General features: G+C 41.6%; 1 protein-coding gene across 1 annotated transcript in view; it reads left to right on the plus strand.

Moving 5' to 3' along the window:
- The window catches only part of LONRF2 (LON peptidase N-terminal domain and ring finger 2), a 45546-nt gene that overhangs the window by 16086 nt on the left and 13027 nt on the right, over nt 1–16433 (plus strand). Inside the window, exons 4-8 of the mRNA XM_049856374.1 lie at nt 6741–6863; nt 9158–9319; nt 10888–11089; nt 13445–13544; nt 13821–13935. Of these exons, the coding sequence (XP_049712331.1) occupies nt 6741–6863; nt 9158–9319; nt 10888–11089; nt 13445–13544; nt 13821–13935 (702 nt within the window). The remainder of the gene's footprint in view (nt 1–6740; nt 6864–9157; nt 9320–10887; nt 11090–13444; nt 13545–13820; nt 13936–16433) is intronic.

Below are 16433 nucleotides of genomic sequence, written 5' to 3' on the forward strand. Positions count from 1 at the left end.
AAAAAGAAATAAAGTTAATTCTTCAAAACTTCTTCCAGAAAATACAAGAGGAGAAAGCTCATTTCATGAGGCCAGTCTTTTCCTTGGTAATAAACCAAGGGAAAAAAAAAACTCTCAGGTGAAAATCTGTTCGTATTAACAGGCTGGAAAAAATACAGGAAATGAAGATAATTACAAAAAATTCAACATCCTTGTGGTGAAAACTCTGGCCAAACTGGGAATAGTAGAGGACTATCTTAGTTTGGTAAGTATCTTTGAAAAACTTAAGAGCTAACATACTTAATGGAAGAAAACTACATTCCTTTCTAAGAAAAGAAAATGCAAAGGAGGTTTACTCTTACTGGTTACCAGCATTGCATCCTAGCCAGTGCAGTTAAGCAAGAAAAAAGAACTAAAAGGCATACAGATGGGAAAGGAAAAGGTAATACTGTCTTTACTTACAAATACATAATTGTGTATACAGAAAAAATACAGAAAGTCCTAGGAAATGGACAAATCAGCTCTGGAAACTAATAGGTTAGCAAGATTGCAGAATATAAGGTAAATATGTAAAAACCCAAACAATTAACCAATTGTATTTCTATATACTAGCTTGCAAGAAGGAGTTGTAAAATAAATTTAAAAAATAATACTGTTAAAACTTTTAATATGTCACATTCAGGGGTTGTTAAGTGCCATGGGGTCAGTTCTGATCCATAGCGGTCCTGTGAACGAAACACTGCCTGGTCCGGTGGCATCCTCAGGACTGTTGCTATGTTTGAGCTCATTCTTTGAACCACTGTGTCATTCAATCTTGTTGAGGGTCTTCCTCATTTTCACTGAACTGCTTCACCAAACATGTCCTTCTCCAGGGACTACTCCCTTTTGATAACAAGTCCAAAGTACGTGAGAAGAAGCCTCGTCTCTTGCTTCTGAAGAGCATTTTGGCTGTACTTATTTCAAGACGGATGTGTGTGTTCTTCTGGCAGTCCATGGTATAGTCAGTATTGTTTGCCAGTATTGTAGTTCAGAAGCATCAATTCTTCTTCAGTCTTCTTTATTCATTGTCTAGCTTTCAGTTGTATTTGAGGTGATTAAAAACACCATGGCTTGGGTCAGGCACCTTCATCCTCAAGGTGACATCTTTGCCTTTTTAACACTTTACAAAGAGGTCTTTTGCATACGATTTGCCCATCGCAGTGAGTTGTTTTGATTTCTTGACTGCTTCTACCGTAGGCGCTGATTTGGACCCAAGTAAAATTAAGTCTTTGACAGCTTCAGGATTTTCACTGTTTATCATGATGTTGCTTATTGGTACAGTTGTGAGGGTTGTTTTCTTTATGTGGAGGTGTAACCATAGTTAACCATAGTTAAGGAGCCCTAGTGGCACAGTGGTTAAAGCGATCCGCTGCTAACCAGAAGGTGGGCAGTTTGAAACCACCAGCGGCTCTGCGGGAGAAAGATGTGGCAGTCTGCTTCCGTAGAGATTTACAACTTTGCAGACCCAGTGGGGTCACTGTGAGATGGAATCGACTCAAGGCAGTGGGTTTGGTTTTTGGGTTTGTAGTCCATACTGAAGGCTGTAGTCTTGCATCTTCATCAGTAAGTACTTTTGGTCCTCTTCGCTTCCAGCAAGCAAGGTTGTGTCATCTGTGTATTGTAGGTTGCCTTCCTACACTCCTGATGCTGCTTTCCTCTTTGTATAGTCTAGCTTCTCAGATTTGGTCAGCGTACCTGGTGGCATAGTGGTTAAGAGCTGTGGCTGCTAACGAAAAGGTCGCCAGTTCGAATCCACCAGGCGCTCCATGGAAACCACATGGGGCAGTTCTGCTCTGTCCTGTAGGGTTGCTATGAATCAGAATAGACTTGATGGCAATGGGTGTAGGTACAGATTAAGTATGGTGAAAGGGTACAACCCAGATATACACCTTTCCTGACTTCACACCACGCAGTTCTGTTCAAACAACTGCCTTTTGGTTTGTGTACAGGTTCCTCAGGAACACAATTAAGGGTTCTGAAATTCCCATTCTCCACAGTGTTACCCATAACTTGTTAGAATCCACACATTCAAGTGCCTTTGCACAGTCTGTATAACACAGGTAAACATTTTTTTTGGTATTCTCTGCTTTCTACCAGGATCTTTCTGATAGCAGTGATAATCCCTCATTCCATATCCTCTTGTGAACCTGGCTTGACTTTCTGGCAGTTCCTGTCAGTGTACTGCTGTGAACATTTTTTTAATTATCTTCAACATTATATTAATGATATTCTTCGGTAATTTGTGCATTCTGTTGGATCACCTTTCTGTGGAACGGGCACATGTATGGATCTCTTCCAGCCAGTTGGCCAGGTAGCTGTCTGCCGAGTTTCTTGGCGTAGACAAGTGAGCACTTTCAGTGTTGTATCTGTTTGTAACGTCTCAGCTGGCGTCCTGTCAGTTCCCGGAGCCTGGTCCTTGGAGCCTGGTCGTTGGCCGATGCCGTCAGTGCAGCGCTGACTTCCTCCCTCAGCACCAGTGTTCCTCGATCGTATGCTGCCTCCTGAAGTGGTTGGGTGTTGACCAGTTCTTCTTGGTACAGTGACTCTCTTTCGTCTTCTATTGATGCTTCCTGTGTGATTCAGTTTTTTTGCCCACAGAATCCTTCAGTGTTGTAACTCAAAGCTAAAATTTTTTCTTCAGTTCTTTCAGCTTGAGAAATGCTGAGCGTGTACTTACCTTTTGGTTTTCAAACGCCAGGTTTTTGCACATTTCATTAATAATGCTTTGTCTTCTCGAGCTGCCCTTTGAAATCTTCTGTTCAGCTTTTCTGCATCATTTTTTCTTTCGCTTTAGCTACTCTGTGCTTCAGAGTAAGTTTCAGAGTCTCTTCTGACATCCTTTTTGGTCTCTCCCCCCGCCCCCATCTTTTTTAATGATCTCTTACTTTTTCGTGTGTGAAGTCTTTGATGTAATCTCACAACTCACCTGGTCTGTTGTCATTAGTGTTCAGTGTGTCAAATCTGTATTTAAGATGGTCTTTAAATTCAGGTGAGATGTACTCAGGAGTTGGGATATCCCATCTGAATTTTTGGCACTTGTGTACTTGTTTTATTTACTTCAGCTTCAACTCGAACTTGAATGCGAGCAGTGTATAGTCTGTTCTGTAGGCAGCCTCTGGCCTTGTTCTGACTGATGATATTGAGCTTTTCTGTCTCTTTTCATAGTTAAAGTTGATTTGATTCCTGTGTATTTTATCTGGTGAGGTCCACATGTATAGTCAGTTGTTGAAAAAAGGTATTTTCAATGAGTAGGTTGTTAGTCTTGCAAAATTCTCTCATCAATGCGTATTTTCCAACTGCTAACCCTTGTTATCAGCTTTGATTCCAATCACCAGTGATTATCAGTGGATCTGATTGCATGTTTGATCAATTTTAGACTGCAGAAGTTGGTAAAAATCTTCAGTTTCTTCATCTTTGGCATTAGTGATTGATAACGTAAATTTAAGTAGTAGTTCTAAACTTAACAAAATACCTGCAAGACCTGTACACTAAAAACTACAAAATATTGCTTAGAGAAATTAAAGAGCCCTTAAATCAGTGCAGAGATACGCCATGTTTATGGGTCAGAAAATCAATATTAAGATATCAGCTCTCCTTAAATTGTCCTGTAGGTTGAACACAGCCTCAACCAAAACCAAAGTAAGCTTGCTCCTTTGTAGAAATTGACATAGGGTTCTAAAATAAATATGGAGATGTAAGGGATAGAAGAGCCAAAAGAATTTCTGAAAAAGATTAATGAAGTTATAAGAAATACACTATCTGATTCCAAGACTTACTGTAATGCTGAATGAAGTAATTAGGACTCTGTTGTTTGCTTAAGGATCAACGTAGAGCAATGAAACTGAGTCTATTCCTGAACAACCTTCTAAAAAATGTAGTCAATTCATTTTTACAATGGTACTAAGGTATTTCAGTAGGGAAAGGAGTAATATTTTTGACAAATGGTACTAGGATATTTGGATATTTGCAAACTTGGAAAAATTAACCTCAACCCTTTCCGTACTATATTTAAAAACTAATTTAAAGTGAACCATAGACATAAATATCTAAGTGAGAACTACAAAACTGGAAAAAAACAGAGGAAAGACTGTGACCTTGGGCTAGGCGAAGATTTCTTAGTTGGAACACAAAAAACTATAAAAGGCTGGTAAATTGATTTTCGTCAAAATTAAAAATTTCTGCTTTTCAAAAGATACTATTAAAAAAAAAAAGGCAAACATAGCATTGGAAAAAATATCTGGAAGGTATCTTAGTCATTTAGCGCCACTATAACAGAAACACCACAAGTGTATGGCTTTAACAAAGAGAAGTTTATTTTCTCACGGTAAAGTAAGCTAAAAGTCCAAATTCAGGGCGTCAGCTCCAGGAGAAGGCTTTCTCATAAATCATCCCCAAGATGAAGAGCTTCTCTGAGCAGGCACCCGGTCCAAAGGATGCTCTGCTCCCGGCTCTGCTCTATAGGAGGTATGAGGTCCCAATCTGTCACTGCTCGCTTCCCTTTCATTTTTCTCTCTTGAGAGAGAGAAGGAGGTGCAGGCTACACCCCAGGGAAACTCCCTTTACATTGGATCATGGATGTCATCTGGGGGGTACGGATGTTACAGACCCACCCTAATCCTTTTTAACATAAAATTACAATCACAAAGTGGAGGACAACCACATGATATTGGGAATCATGGCCTACCCAAGTTGAATCGTATTTTAGGGGGGCACAATTGAATGCATGACACAAGGCATGTATCTGTTTAAGGACTCATATCTGGCATACGAAAATAACTCTTACCAAGTCAATAATTTGCACAGCTCATTTAAAAAATGAATAAAGGATTTGAGTACGTGCTTCACCAAAGAAGACATACAGATATCAAACAAGCATAGGAAAATCCGCCATGTCATTAGTCCGTAGGGAAATGAAGTGAATGCCACCACACACCTTGTAGAGTGGCTTAGAGAGACCACACGAGGACGGTGACTTGACAAGGATGTTGAGCAACTGGGACTTTTATATACGTTGCTGATGGGGATGCAGGATGGGACAGGCTTTTGAAAGACAGTTTGGCAGTTTCTTTAAAGCCAAACATGTGCTCACGGTGTGACCCAGACAGTCACAGTCCTAGGTATTTTCCCAGGAGAGGGAAAAAACCTAGACGCATTCAAAAAACGTGTACACAAACGTTCGAAGCAGTTTACTTCATAACAGGCGAAGACTGAAATAACCCAAATTCCCCTCAACAGGTGAATGGATAAGCAAAGCGTCCGTATCCGTACAGTGGAATTCTACTTGGAGATGGAATATAATCAAGTGTTGATCGTGTGCCACGACATGGATCAATCTTGAGGAAGGGACAAAAAAGACCGCGTGTTGTGTTTCCATTTGTGTGAAATTCTCAAAGGCAAAACTATAGCAATAGATTAGTGGTTACTGGGTTTAGGGAGTGATTTAACGGCGTGAGAAAATTTTGGGGTGATGGAAGCGTGCTGTCTAGTGCTTGTGGTGGTAGCTACATGACTGTATCCATTTGCTGAAATTCCTCATGTTGTACACCTAAAATTATTGAACTTTATTGTAGGAAAATGACACCTGTAAAAATGTGACAGTGTAAACCAGCGTTAGGACATAACTGAAGAGAATGGGAAGTATTAATTGAATTAGAGTTCGGCAAACTTCTGGAATGTGGATATATAATGGATGGAAGAGCAGAAACTCCAGAGAGGATCAGGTTCTGAGGACAGAGTGTAAGAAATGAGGTTTGCTAGACCATGCCGATTCACCCTCCAAGCAGGAGTGAATGGGGGAGAAAAAGCATAGCCTCCTTTCCCAAGAATTTGAATAAACGGCCTTAGGAAAAACGCATGGCTGCAAACACGTGAGGTAGGGCCCCAGAGTAAAGCCCTCTACGTCCTGCTGTTGGGGCTCCCAGCCTAAGGCCTGACTCCCCTCCCAGACGCCTGAATATGAAACCTCCTGAATAGGTCCCAGACAGTGAGGCCTATGAGGAGAATGGTCTTACCTACTTAGTACAGAGAAAGCCTAGAAGAAAAGCAGCTCATCTGTCTTAAATGTGAGCAAACGACCAGGATCACCAGGGATTGGAGATTGAATAGCACCAAAGAGAAGGAGCAAGATAAATAACCAGAGCAACTGCAGCCGATGGAAATAGAATTCATCAACTAGTGAAAAACAGTCGAGTTTTCAAAGATTTGAGGAGATACTACGTTTATAAAACAAAACGCCGTTGGAAATCAGTGATCCAGATTGCATTTTGTTCCTTTCTATTATAGTACCTAAGTATACTACGAGTCGGAATCGACTTGACGGTACTGGGTTTTTTAAGTATGATATGCCTTGTATTATAGTAATTTCTGGACGTGTCTGTCTCCACAAGACTAAACTTGTTGAAGGCAGCGATGTGATATTGACCTGTAACTAGTGGATGAATTTCGTGTTGGTGGGCAGGCAGTTCTCTGTTAGGGTGTCACTTGGAGCTGCTTCGGGCAGCAAATTCCAGGTATGGTGACGTGTGTGTGACTGCAGATGGCATTTGTGAGACACTGAGGTTTTAATGAATGTTCAAGGCAGGGAGTTGGTAGTAGAACTAGTTCTTGGTGAACTTGTGTTGGTCCTACTTGATGTGGAATCAAACAAGTAGTTGTAATGATTTTGTCGGGGTTGTTTGAATGCAGTCTTTTAAAACGTATACCTTGTATTTTGGTTACTCCAGGGACATCACATTAAAGCTGAAGCTCTTTCTAGACTGGGAAGAACTAAAGAAATGTTGAAGGAGTTCATCTACTGCCTTGCCTTAAATCCTGAATTTCAGCCAGTGAAGGAAGAAACACAGAAGGTATGATCTCCTTTAACTTTTTTCTTCAGAAGTCATGTCGATAATCTTCGTGTCCATGTTGAATAACTCTCACGTGTAAAATAATCAAGAAATGTAGTTCTGGTTGTGACTGTGTAATTAAAAACATAGTAATGATAAAGTTTACTTAATAACGACCAGTTAGATGCTGTATTTATCTGTCCACAAATAAAGCAGGATATTTCAACGAGACAGCATACATATTCACAATTTGGTTGAAATAATGAAATGTATTAAGTGAGGCAAGGTTGATGTGTAAGTCTGAGAGAGCAAAAAAAATACTTTTCCTAGAGGTTGTCATTTCAAGTTTTACAGTTAGTATACCCAAACCAAACCCCTTGCTGTCGAGTTGGTTTTGACTCATAGCGACTCTATAGGACAGAGGAAAACTGCCCCATGGAGTTTCCAATAAGTGGCTGGTAGATTTGAACTGCTGACGTTTTGCTTAGCAGCTGAGCTCTTAACCACTACGCTACCCAGCTGTATGGTGGACTTGAAATTTTCAGCAAAGCTCTGCCAGCATGGTGCTCATAACGTGTTCTAATGTATAACTGTTTAGCCGAGTCTTACTCATGGGGGTCATTGAGTCACACTCAGTGTAGGAGCTGTGCTCTGAAGAACCCTGTACGTTAGTCACCCAATCTTAGCATTTCCAGTGGCCCTTAGTTCTTTTTCCTGATTGAACGTTATTTGTCATCAACTTCTATGGTACATCTGCTGTATAATTTCCACGTAACAGCTCCAGATTTGTTTCCTTGAGCACCAGAACACGGGTTAGTTCCAGCTCCTACTTTTCAGACCACCTTCAGGTCATTGAGAACGGCTGTTACATCAGCGTTAAGTTGTTGTTCGGGCCGAACATCCTTTTCTCATAGAACAGGTTTTCAGAATTTCCTCCTTGGGGGGCACCCTACTCCCCCAAATTTCAGCAGCCGGGTCTGCCAGCTACAGGTAGTGAACTTTTGTTTTCTCTTAGGCCCACATCTTGGGGTGTGTTTATTTTTAGCCTGGCAATATAGGCAGTGTTGACTCTCACTAGAAATGCAGTGAGCCAAAATACCTAGGTGTTTTTTTTTTCCTGTAAGAACTGTTCAGTAAACAATTTCAAATCCTTATTGTTAGGCAGTCGATTGGTCCTTATTAATCCCATTAGATTTTCACTTACTGGTTTTTGGCCATCGTTTCCACTTGTCAAAATAATACTGAGTCTTGAGTCTACTGTTTTGACTATCCCCGCCTGCTTTGTCCCGTGTGAAAATTTCATTGGAATCTTAGAACACATCTCAGCTGATCCTCCTGACAGCGTTGTGAGTAATTCAGTCCAAGGTCAGGAAGATGAGCAGTGTGTTGACCACGGTCACAAGACCAGGGTTTAGGCCTTGCAGACTCATGTCTGGTGCTTTTACAGAGTGGTGTCCTTTCCCTCCAGCATCCTATGGGTGGTCGCCAGTTGAGTGTCACAGATGATGCCAAAAGCAGTATCAGCCTGTTGATGGCCACCCATTGTGGTCCCATTCTTGTTAGCCACCAGCACATCTGCTGGCCACAGAAGTCTGAGGATGCAGTAAGCCATGGATTCCAGGGCAGTCACATTGACACTTGAAGAACAGAGGGAGAAAAAGACTTGAGCTTTACTCTCTTTTTGTCTCCTTCAGACTGTTGGATTCTCCTGGGTCCTTGAGGTTTGGACAACCATCTCAGTGACAGGCAGAATGGCTTACTGGCAGTCAGTGCCCTTCATTATTTTTAGCCAGAATCATGGCCCATCATCTTCCTTCCTTTAAAGTTCTTTGTTAAGTGGCTGTTCTGGCTCTTAAGAATTAGAGCAGTCTTTTAGAGATAGTTCAGTCCTGTGGGTGATCACAGGTTAAATTGCAACTTGAGAAACCCCTACAACCTAGATAGGAGCCCTGGTGGTGCCGTGGTTAAGGGCTCGGCTGCTAACCAAAAGGTCAGTTCAAACTCACCAGCTGCTCGTTGGAAACCCTAGGGGGCAGTTCTGCTCTGTCCTGTAGGGTTGCTGAGAGTCGGAATCGACTTGATGGCAGTGGGGTTTTTTTAGAAAGAGTGACATGGAAGGAGATTGGGAGCCAGAATGCTTAAAACATAAGACTACGGTTTCAAAAACCTCTGAATTTTTGCGAGGCTGAAGACTGGGATATGGTAGACCTTTTCACTTTCTTAAGCCTGTTTGGCCTCATAGTGTCCTCGGAATCTTTAAGGCATGTGTTTTTTCAAACATGTTTTAAAATACTTTTTTCTTCTCAATCTTACAGGTGATATGTGAGTTACTTTTTCCAAATTCAAGAAATGTGCATCAAAATTCAGCATCTTCCATCCCAAGTGGAACGCTGAACACCGGATTAATGTCGCAGTCCAGCAGCCACGCGAGTGCCTCAGTTTCTCCGGAATGGGGTCACAGTGCAGAGTGTGTTAAGGTGTGGAGTTCATGTTCGTCAGTATGACCTGGATTAAGCTTTACATAATTTTTTATTTTAAATGTTTTTCAAGTTATTTAGACGTTGTGGCATTAGTTTAGTTAGAAGTATTTCTCATGACCAGTTTGGTGCTTCTCAATCTGAGAGCTGGAAATTTTAAAGGAAGTCGGCTAAGACAGTGAATGTGAAGATTGAAAAAGGAACTTTAGGACACCTCCTAAGAACCCAGAACATCAGGAGATCTGCATTTATTTTGGCTTGGAGAGAAAAATAGAGGAATTATTTGAATAGGTGAAGTTTGTTTATACACACACGTACATGTACACGTATACAGTATGTGTGTATGCATGTGTATACGTGCACAAAAACGTACATCGTTGGTGTGTATATAGATGTGTAATATGTATAACAATTTATTTTTACATACACACGTACATTAATATAAGGAGCTCTGATGGTGCAGTGGTTAAGCGCTTGGCTGCTAAACATGAAAGGTAAGTGGTTTGAACCCACCAGCTGTTCCATAGGAGAAAGATGTGAGTCTTCTTTCATAAAGATGACAGCCAGCCTTGGAAACCCTCTGGGGCAGTTCCATTGCCGTAGGTTGCTGTGAGTTGGAATTGATTTGATAGCAACAGGTTATATAAACATGTGTATATACATATTTGTATATATATGTGCATATATATGTATATATACACACAGAGGCAGTCCCCGAGTCACAAACGAGTTCTGTTCCTAAGTCTGCTATTAAGTTGAATTTGTAGGTTTAAGTCATGACAACTACGTACAGTTATTTGTCAGTCCAGTGTCTGTCTTAGTACATACTATATATTCTACGTCTACGCATATAAAACACAAAACACTTGAACCCTGAAATGTTTTCACGAGTGCGTGCGTTCGTTATTATGAACCATTGTATTTCACATTTTTAATATATATTTTATGAAAGTCCACTCGTACGTACGAGTTATCCGTAAGTCTGACGTTCGTAACCCGTGGACTGCTTGTATAAGCGCGTGAGTATATACACAGCAAAAGAACCAAAACCGGTTACTGTGCAGTCGATGTCAACTCACGGCGACCCTATAGGCAGAGTAGGATGCCCCAGAGGGCTTCCAGGGTGTGGCTGGTGGGTTCAAACTGCCAGCCTTTTGGTTAGCAGCCGAGCTCTTAACTGTTGCTCCACCAGGGCGGGGCGTGTGTGTGTGTCTGTCTGTGTGTCTGTCTGTGTGTCTGTCTGTGTGTCTGTCTGTGTGTCTGTCTGTGTCTGTGTGTCTGTGTGTCTGTGTGTCTGTGTCTGTGTGTCTGTGTCTGTGTGTCTGTGTCTGTGTGTCTGTGTGTCTGTGTGTCTGTGTCTGTCTGTGTAGATTGGTGTTGAACTGCTCTGTCTTAGGGAGAAAGTATCTTGTATTTCACCATGAGAAGAAGCTAATACACGACACCGATTATAAAGGAAGAGTAAACCCTCTTTGTTCTAAAGATTTCTAAGATGGGTTATTGATTTTTTTCTCTTTTTTGATGAGATTTCTTTAATATTCAGGATTCTTTTTTTCCTCCTTACCCAGAATCCATCCAGTAAAGCTTACGTATTTAGAGATATCAACTCTTCGGTTCTGTATTTTCTAATGGGTCGAAACTACAAAGAGGATGAAAAAATGGTAGACAGTGTCCTCTCAATAAAACCCAGCACTGGTTTAAAGAGACAGTTTCCAGATGGCTTGGAGGACGTGCCCGATGTGGACACCCCTGGGAAAACCCCCAAGAAAGGTCAGTAATCCCTTCTGTCACAGAGCCGTGTGACTCCAGGGTGACAGAATGCTAGCCAGTATTTGGTTTGGTTTTGTTTTTTAAACACAGGAAACTTAAAGTATTTGAGTATGTGTTTACCACAGTTGGTACTACTAAGACAGTACTCCATTTTTGTGAACTTTACAACAAGGGGAAGGGAAGAGGGAGGAAAAAAAGTTTGAGAAAAAAGATGAAAACTTTGAAAAAGCCTGACCTGTGGCTATGGGTGACTTCTATAGAATGCAAAGGGTGGGTGGGGAAAATGGGAATTTTTTTTTTTCTCTGTAGGATTTGCTTGCAGAAACTTTTTAATTGTGCTCAAGTTAATTTCTCACTCAAAAATGTATACACATATTTCAGTTGTACTAAAGATGAAGGCTTACAGAACAAACTAGTTTATTAAACTGCTAGTACATACATTGTTTTATGACATGGGTTAACAACCCCACAACATGTCAGTGCTCTCCCTTCGAGATCTTGGGTTCCCTGTTACTAGCTTTCCTGTCTCCTCCTTTCTAGTCCTTGCCCGGGGCTGGTGTGTCCCTTTGTTTTATGGGCCTGTTTAATCTTTGGCTGAAGAGTGAACCTCCAGAGTGACTTCATTACTGAGCTAAAAGGGTGTCTGGGGTCCATACTCCCGGAGTTTCTCCAGCCTGTGTCAGGCCAGCAAGTCTAGTCTTTTTTTTGTGAGTGAGAATTTTGTTCTATATTTTTCTCAAGCTCTGTTTGGGTCCCTCCTTTGTGATCCCTGTCAGACCAGTCAGTGGTAGCCGGGAACCACCTTGTTGTACTGGACTCAGTCTGGTGGAAGCTGTGGTAAATGTAGTCCATTAGTCCTTTGGACTAATCTTTCCCTTGTGTCTTTAGTTTTTTTCAGTCTCCCTTGCTCCGGAAGGAGTATCTTAGATGACCGCTCACGGGCTTTTAATACCCTAGCTGGTACTCACCAAAGTTAATACCCCAGATGGTAGTCACCAAAGTAGGATGTAGAACATTTTCTTTATCAACTCTTAGGCCAGCTGAGCTAGACGTCCCCTGAGACCATGGCCCCCACAGCCCTCAGTGCAGCAATTCCATCCCTTGGTTTGGATGTGTTTATGGAGCTTCCGTGACCTTGCCTTGTACAAGTTGTGTTGGCTTCCTATACACGTATTATTTTGTGGTATTAGTTAGAATCGTTCCAATGCAACAGCATGCTTCCCTTTTCCACCCTGAGCTCCCAGTGTCCTTTCAACCAGTTTCTGTCCCTTCCTGCTTTCTCATCCTGCATTTGGACAGGTGCTACCCATTTGGTCTCATAACACCTGATTGAACTAAGCAGCAGTACATGCCTCACGTGACTTATTTTTTGCTTTGTAGTCCTGTCTACTCGTTGTCTGAAGAGTGGGCTTTGGGAGTGGTTTCAGTTCTGGGTTGACAGTGCTTCTGGGGGCAGTAGTACTGGGGTTACACCAGTCTCTGTTAGACCCCTAAGTCTGGTCTTTTGATGTGAATTTGAGTTCTGCTCTACATTTTCCTCCTGCTCTCTCTGGGACTCTGTTGTATTCCCTGTCAGGGCTGTCGTTGGTAGTAGCCGGGCACCATCTAGTTCTTCTGGTCTCAGGCTGGTGGAGTGTCTGGTTCATTTGGGGGAAAATGGCATTTTAAGTGATGAAAAGGATGGAAAAAGGGGAGAACAGAGACAAATAGAGCTGTCAAGCTGATTTCTTAGAAATTAAAATTTTGTCATGTGGTATATGTAGGTACATAAACCAATGTTAAGTTGATTTTTTGAATGTAATAGACTCCATAGGGATATATCAGTTAGTAAAATTATTTGTGTATGTTCTAGAATTATAGGATGTAAAAGTGTTTTGTAAATGACGTTGTCGTTTTCTATAAGAAGTACATACAATCTTTATACCTACTAAAATATTGAACGTTTAAGAGCCATGAAGTCATTCTTTGTGTCACAAGATTCCATTTATTATCCAACGGGCCAACAGAACATTGACCAGAACTACCATAGTGAACAAATCCTAGTCCTTTACTTTCTACTGCTTGCCCTTTGATAGTGAAGTCACAAGATAACCTGTGAGGTCATAGAATGCTTCCTATAGGTGGTGCTGCGGTGACTTCAGAGTCAAAGATAGCAGAAAATTGAGGTAGAATTGTAACTAGCTCACGCTTACCGTCCAAGTTATTACTATATACTGTTAAGCAAACAGGAACTGTTCCTCCCTAGTGTCCTCTGTTACATTAATTTAACACATTTTATCTCCAGAGGAAGCATATTTATTACATGTTATCACTCAGATGGTCAGCTGTTAATAACAGCATTTAAATTCTTTTCAGATGCAGATTTCTTACCTCAAGGGTGCGTGGACTCAGAAATGAGAGGAAGTCCTGGATTCTCCATAGATGTGACTGACTTCCGGTGTTCTTTTTGCATGAGGTAGGGTGACCTAGAATCCATGCAGCTCTCTGAAAAATTCAGCTTTCCTGAATTCTGTACCTACACATAAGGGATGTTTTATTATCACAGAAATTGGTTAATATCTCAGTTACGATTTATTTTCCAGAACGTTGATAAGGGAGATTATGAAATGGAAATGGTGTCAGTGAATTCTAGACAAGAAGATTGCATAAAGAATCCCTATTTAAAAAAATAGAGGATCACTGGAAGTCTTTCATGAACCTTTCTTGCTGAAAACACTCATTCTCCCCCCAGGTTGTTCTTTGAGCCTGTCACTACTCCTTGTGGACATACATTTTGCCTAAAATGCTTCGAGCGCAGCCTCAACCATGCCCCACGTTGTCCATTGTGCGGAGAAACGTTTCCTGAAGTAAGTAGTTTCTGTGAAACAGCAAGACGGTTCTTCTTCTGATCCACGCCTCATTGGCTTGTTTTCTTCTGCCCTGTTACAGAAGGTGGGGTTTTTCCAGCCGTAGATGGATCCTTTTCCTGTGTTTGCTCAAAAAATTCAACAGGAAGGCTTAGTAGAGACAGAAATAACTAAATTTCAAGGAAATTTTCAGGTATAAATTGTAGTTGAAAACAAACAAAAAAACCCCAAACCCGTGGCCATCAGGTCAATTCCAACTCATAGCCACCCTGTAGGACAGAGTGGAACTGCCCCGTAGAGTTTCCAGGGAGCACCTGGTGGAGTTGAACTGCCAACCTTTCAGTTAGCAGACGTAGCCCTTAACCACTACACCAGATTATACTTGGGATATACTGAAAATGGTTAATATTACCGAGTCCTTACTGTGTGTTGTTCGTAAATGGTCGAGATGACATTATGGTGTGTGTGTCTTAGTCACGTAGTGCTGCTGTAACAGAAATAACCACAAGTGGATGGCTTTAACAAAGAGAACGTTATTTTCTGACAGTAAAGTAGGCTAAAAGTCCAAATTCAGGGTGTCGGCTCCAGGGGAAGGCTTTCTGTCTACGTCGGCCTTCTCATCAGTCGTCTCCTGGACTAGAAGCTTCTCTGCACGGGCACCCTGGGTCAGTCCAAAGGACATGCTCTGCTCCCGGCACTGCTTTCTTGGTGCTGTGAGGTTCCTGTCTCTCTGCTCGCTGCTTTTATATCTCGAGATGGCATCAAGACACAATCCAGTCCTGTAGATTGAGTCCTGCCTCACTAACACAACTGCTGCCCATCCGTCCACATTAACATAGAGGCGGGGTTTACGTTTACAGCATAGAAAAATCACATGATACCCAGGAGTCATGGCCCAGTCAAATTGATAAACACATTTTTAGGGGGACATAAATGTAACTGTGTTTAACATGTGCCATGGGGGCTCTGACCTCACTTCAAGGTGCAGCCACACCGCACTGCTCGGTTTCCGTAGGACGGAAGACTAGGTCGTTGCTGAAGACCGCCCGAGTCCCTTTCATGCACCCTCCATGGTGCTGTCTTTGATCTGAAATCAAAACCAGGAAAACCTAAACTCAGCAGGGAAGCTGATCTGTTAATGTTTATTTAACCCAGATGTAAACTACTCAATCCTTTTCCATTAAAACCAAACCGATTGCTGTCGAGTGGATTCAGACTCGCTGTGACCCTATAGAACAGAGTAGAACAGCCCTGTAGAGTTTCCAAGGAGCTCCTGGTGGATTCACACTTTTCAGCCTTTCGGTTAGTGGCTGTAGCACTTAACCAGTACACCACCAGGGCTTCCTCCTTTTACTGAAGTATAACCAAAAAAAAACCAAACCCATTGCAGTCAAGTTGATTCCGACTCAAAGCAATCCTATAACGACAGAGTTAGAACTGTCCCAGAAGGTTTCCAAGGAGTGCCTGGTGGATTCGAACCACTGACTTTTTGGTTAACGAGTTATTTTGAACATTTTACTGTTATTCTAGGAGCTCTCGTGGTGTCGTGGTTAAAGTGCTCAGCTGCTAACCAAAAGGTCAGTGGTTCAAACCCACCAGCCGCTCAACAGAAGGAAGATGTAATGGTCTGCTTCTATAAAGATCACAGTCCTGGAAACTCTGTGTGGTAGTTCCAGTCTGTCCTGTAGGGTCTCTGAGTCGGAATTAACTGTGGCAACGGGTATTGGGCTTATTGTGTTTTAGGTGGAAGTTTACACAGCAAAGTAGCTTCCCATTTGATAGTTCATACTACACAACATTGTTCAGTGAAATGGGTTACCATCCCTGCAGTGGGTCAGTACTCTAGCCATTTCCAGCCTCCCTGCCCTGTCTCACCATCCGTGGGGTTTCTCTGCCCTTCCTTGCCTTCTCATCTTTTTGCTTTTGGGCATGTGTTGCCTGTTTGGTGTCCTATAGTTGATTGTTTAAAGGAGCACATTCCTCACAGGTGTTAATTGTTTATTCTATAGGCTAACCTATTTCTTGACTGAAAGGTGGTCTCCAGGATTGGCTTCAGTTCCAGGTTAAAAGGGTATTTTAGGGCGATAGTTTCTGGGGCTCCTCTAGTCTCTGTCAGTCCAGTAAGTCTGGTCTTTTTAAGGAATTTGAGTTATTTTTAACCTCTTGGGTTTTTGTTTCCTCCTTTATCCATAAGATAAGAGTAATAATATATTGAACTCCGCATATGTGTTTTAAGTAAGTTCTTTTTAAATAACCCAACCCAATACAGTAGAATTAATATTTTCATCTGACATGGTAAGAGGAGTCGTTACACGTGGGTTTTTAAATATGGTTTTCCTTTACTGCCAAGACTTCTTAAGTATGATTTATACCTTTCTGAAATGCTGTGTATACATACTTGCTTTGTTAAATTATATACTGGATCTCAATTTTTATCATCATGAATATCAGTTATCACCCTATATGCTATCATGATGGTGGGTAGATAAGCCCATGTG

The sequence above is a fragment of the Elephas maximus genome, chromosome 17 (assembly GCF_024166365.1).
Source record: "Elephas maximus indicus isolate mEleMax1 chromosome 17, mEleMax1 primary haplotype, whole genome shotgun sequence".
NCBI lineage: Eukaryota > Metazoa > Chordata > Mammalia > Proboscidea > Elephantidae > Elephas > Elephas maximus.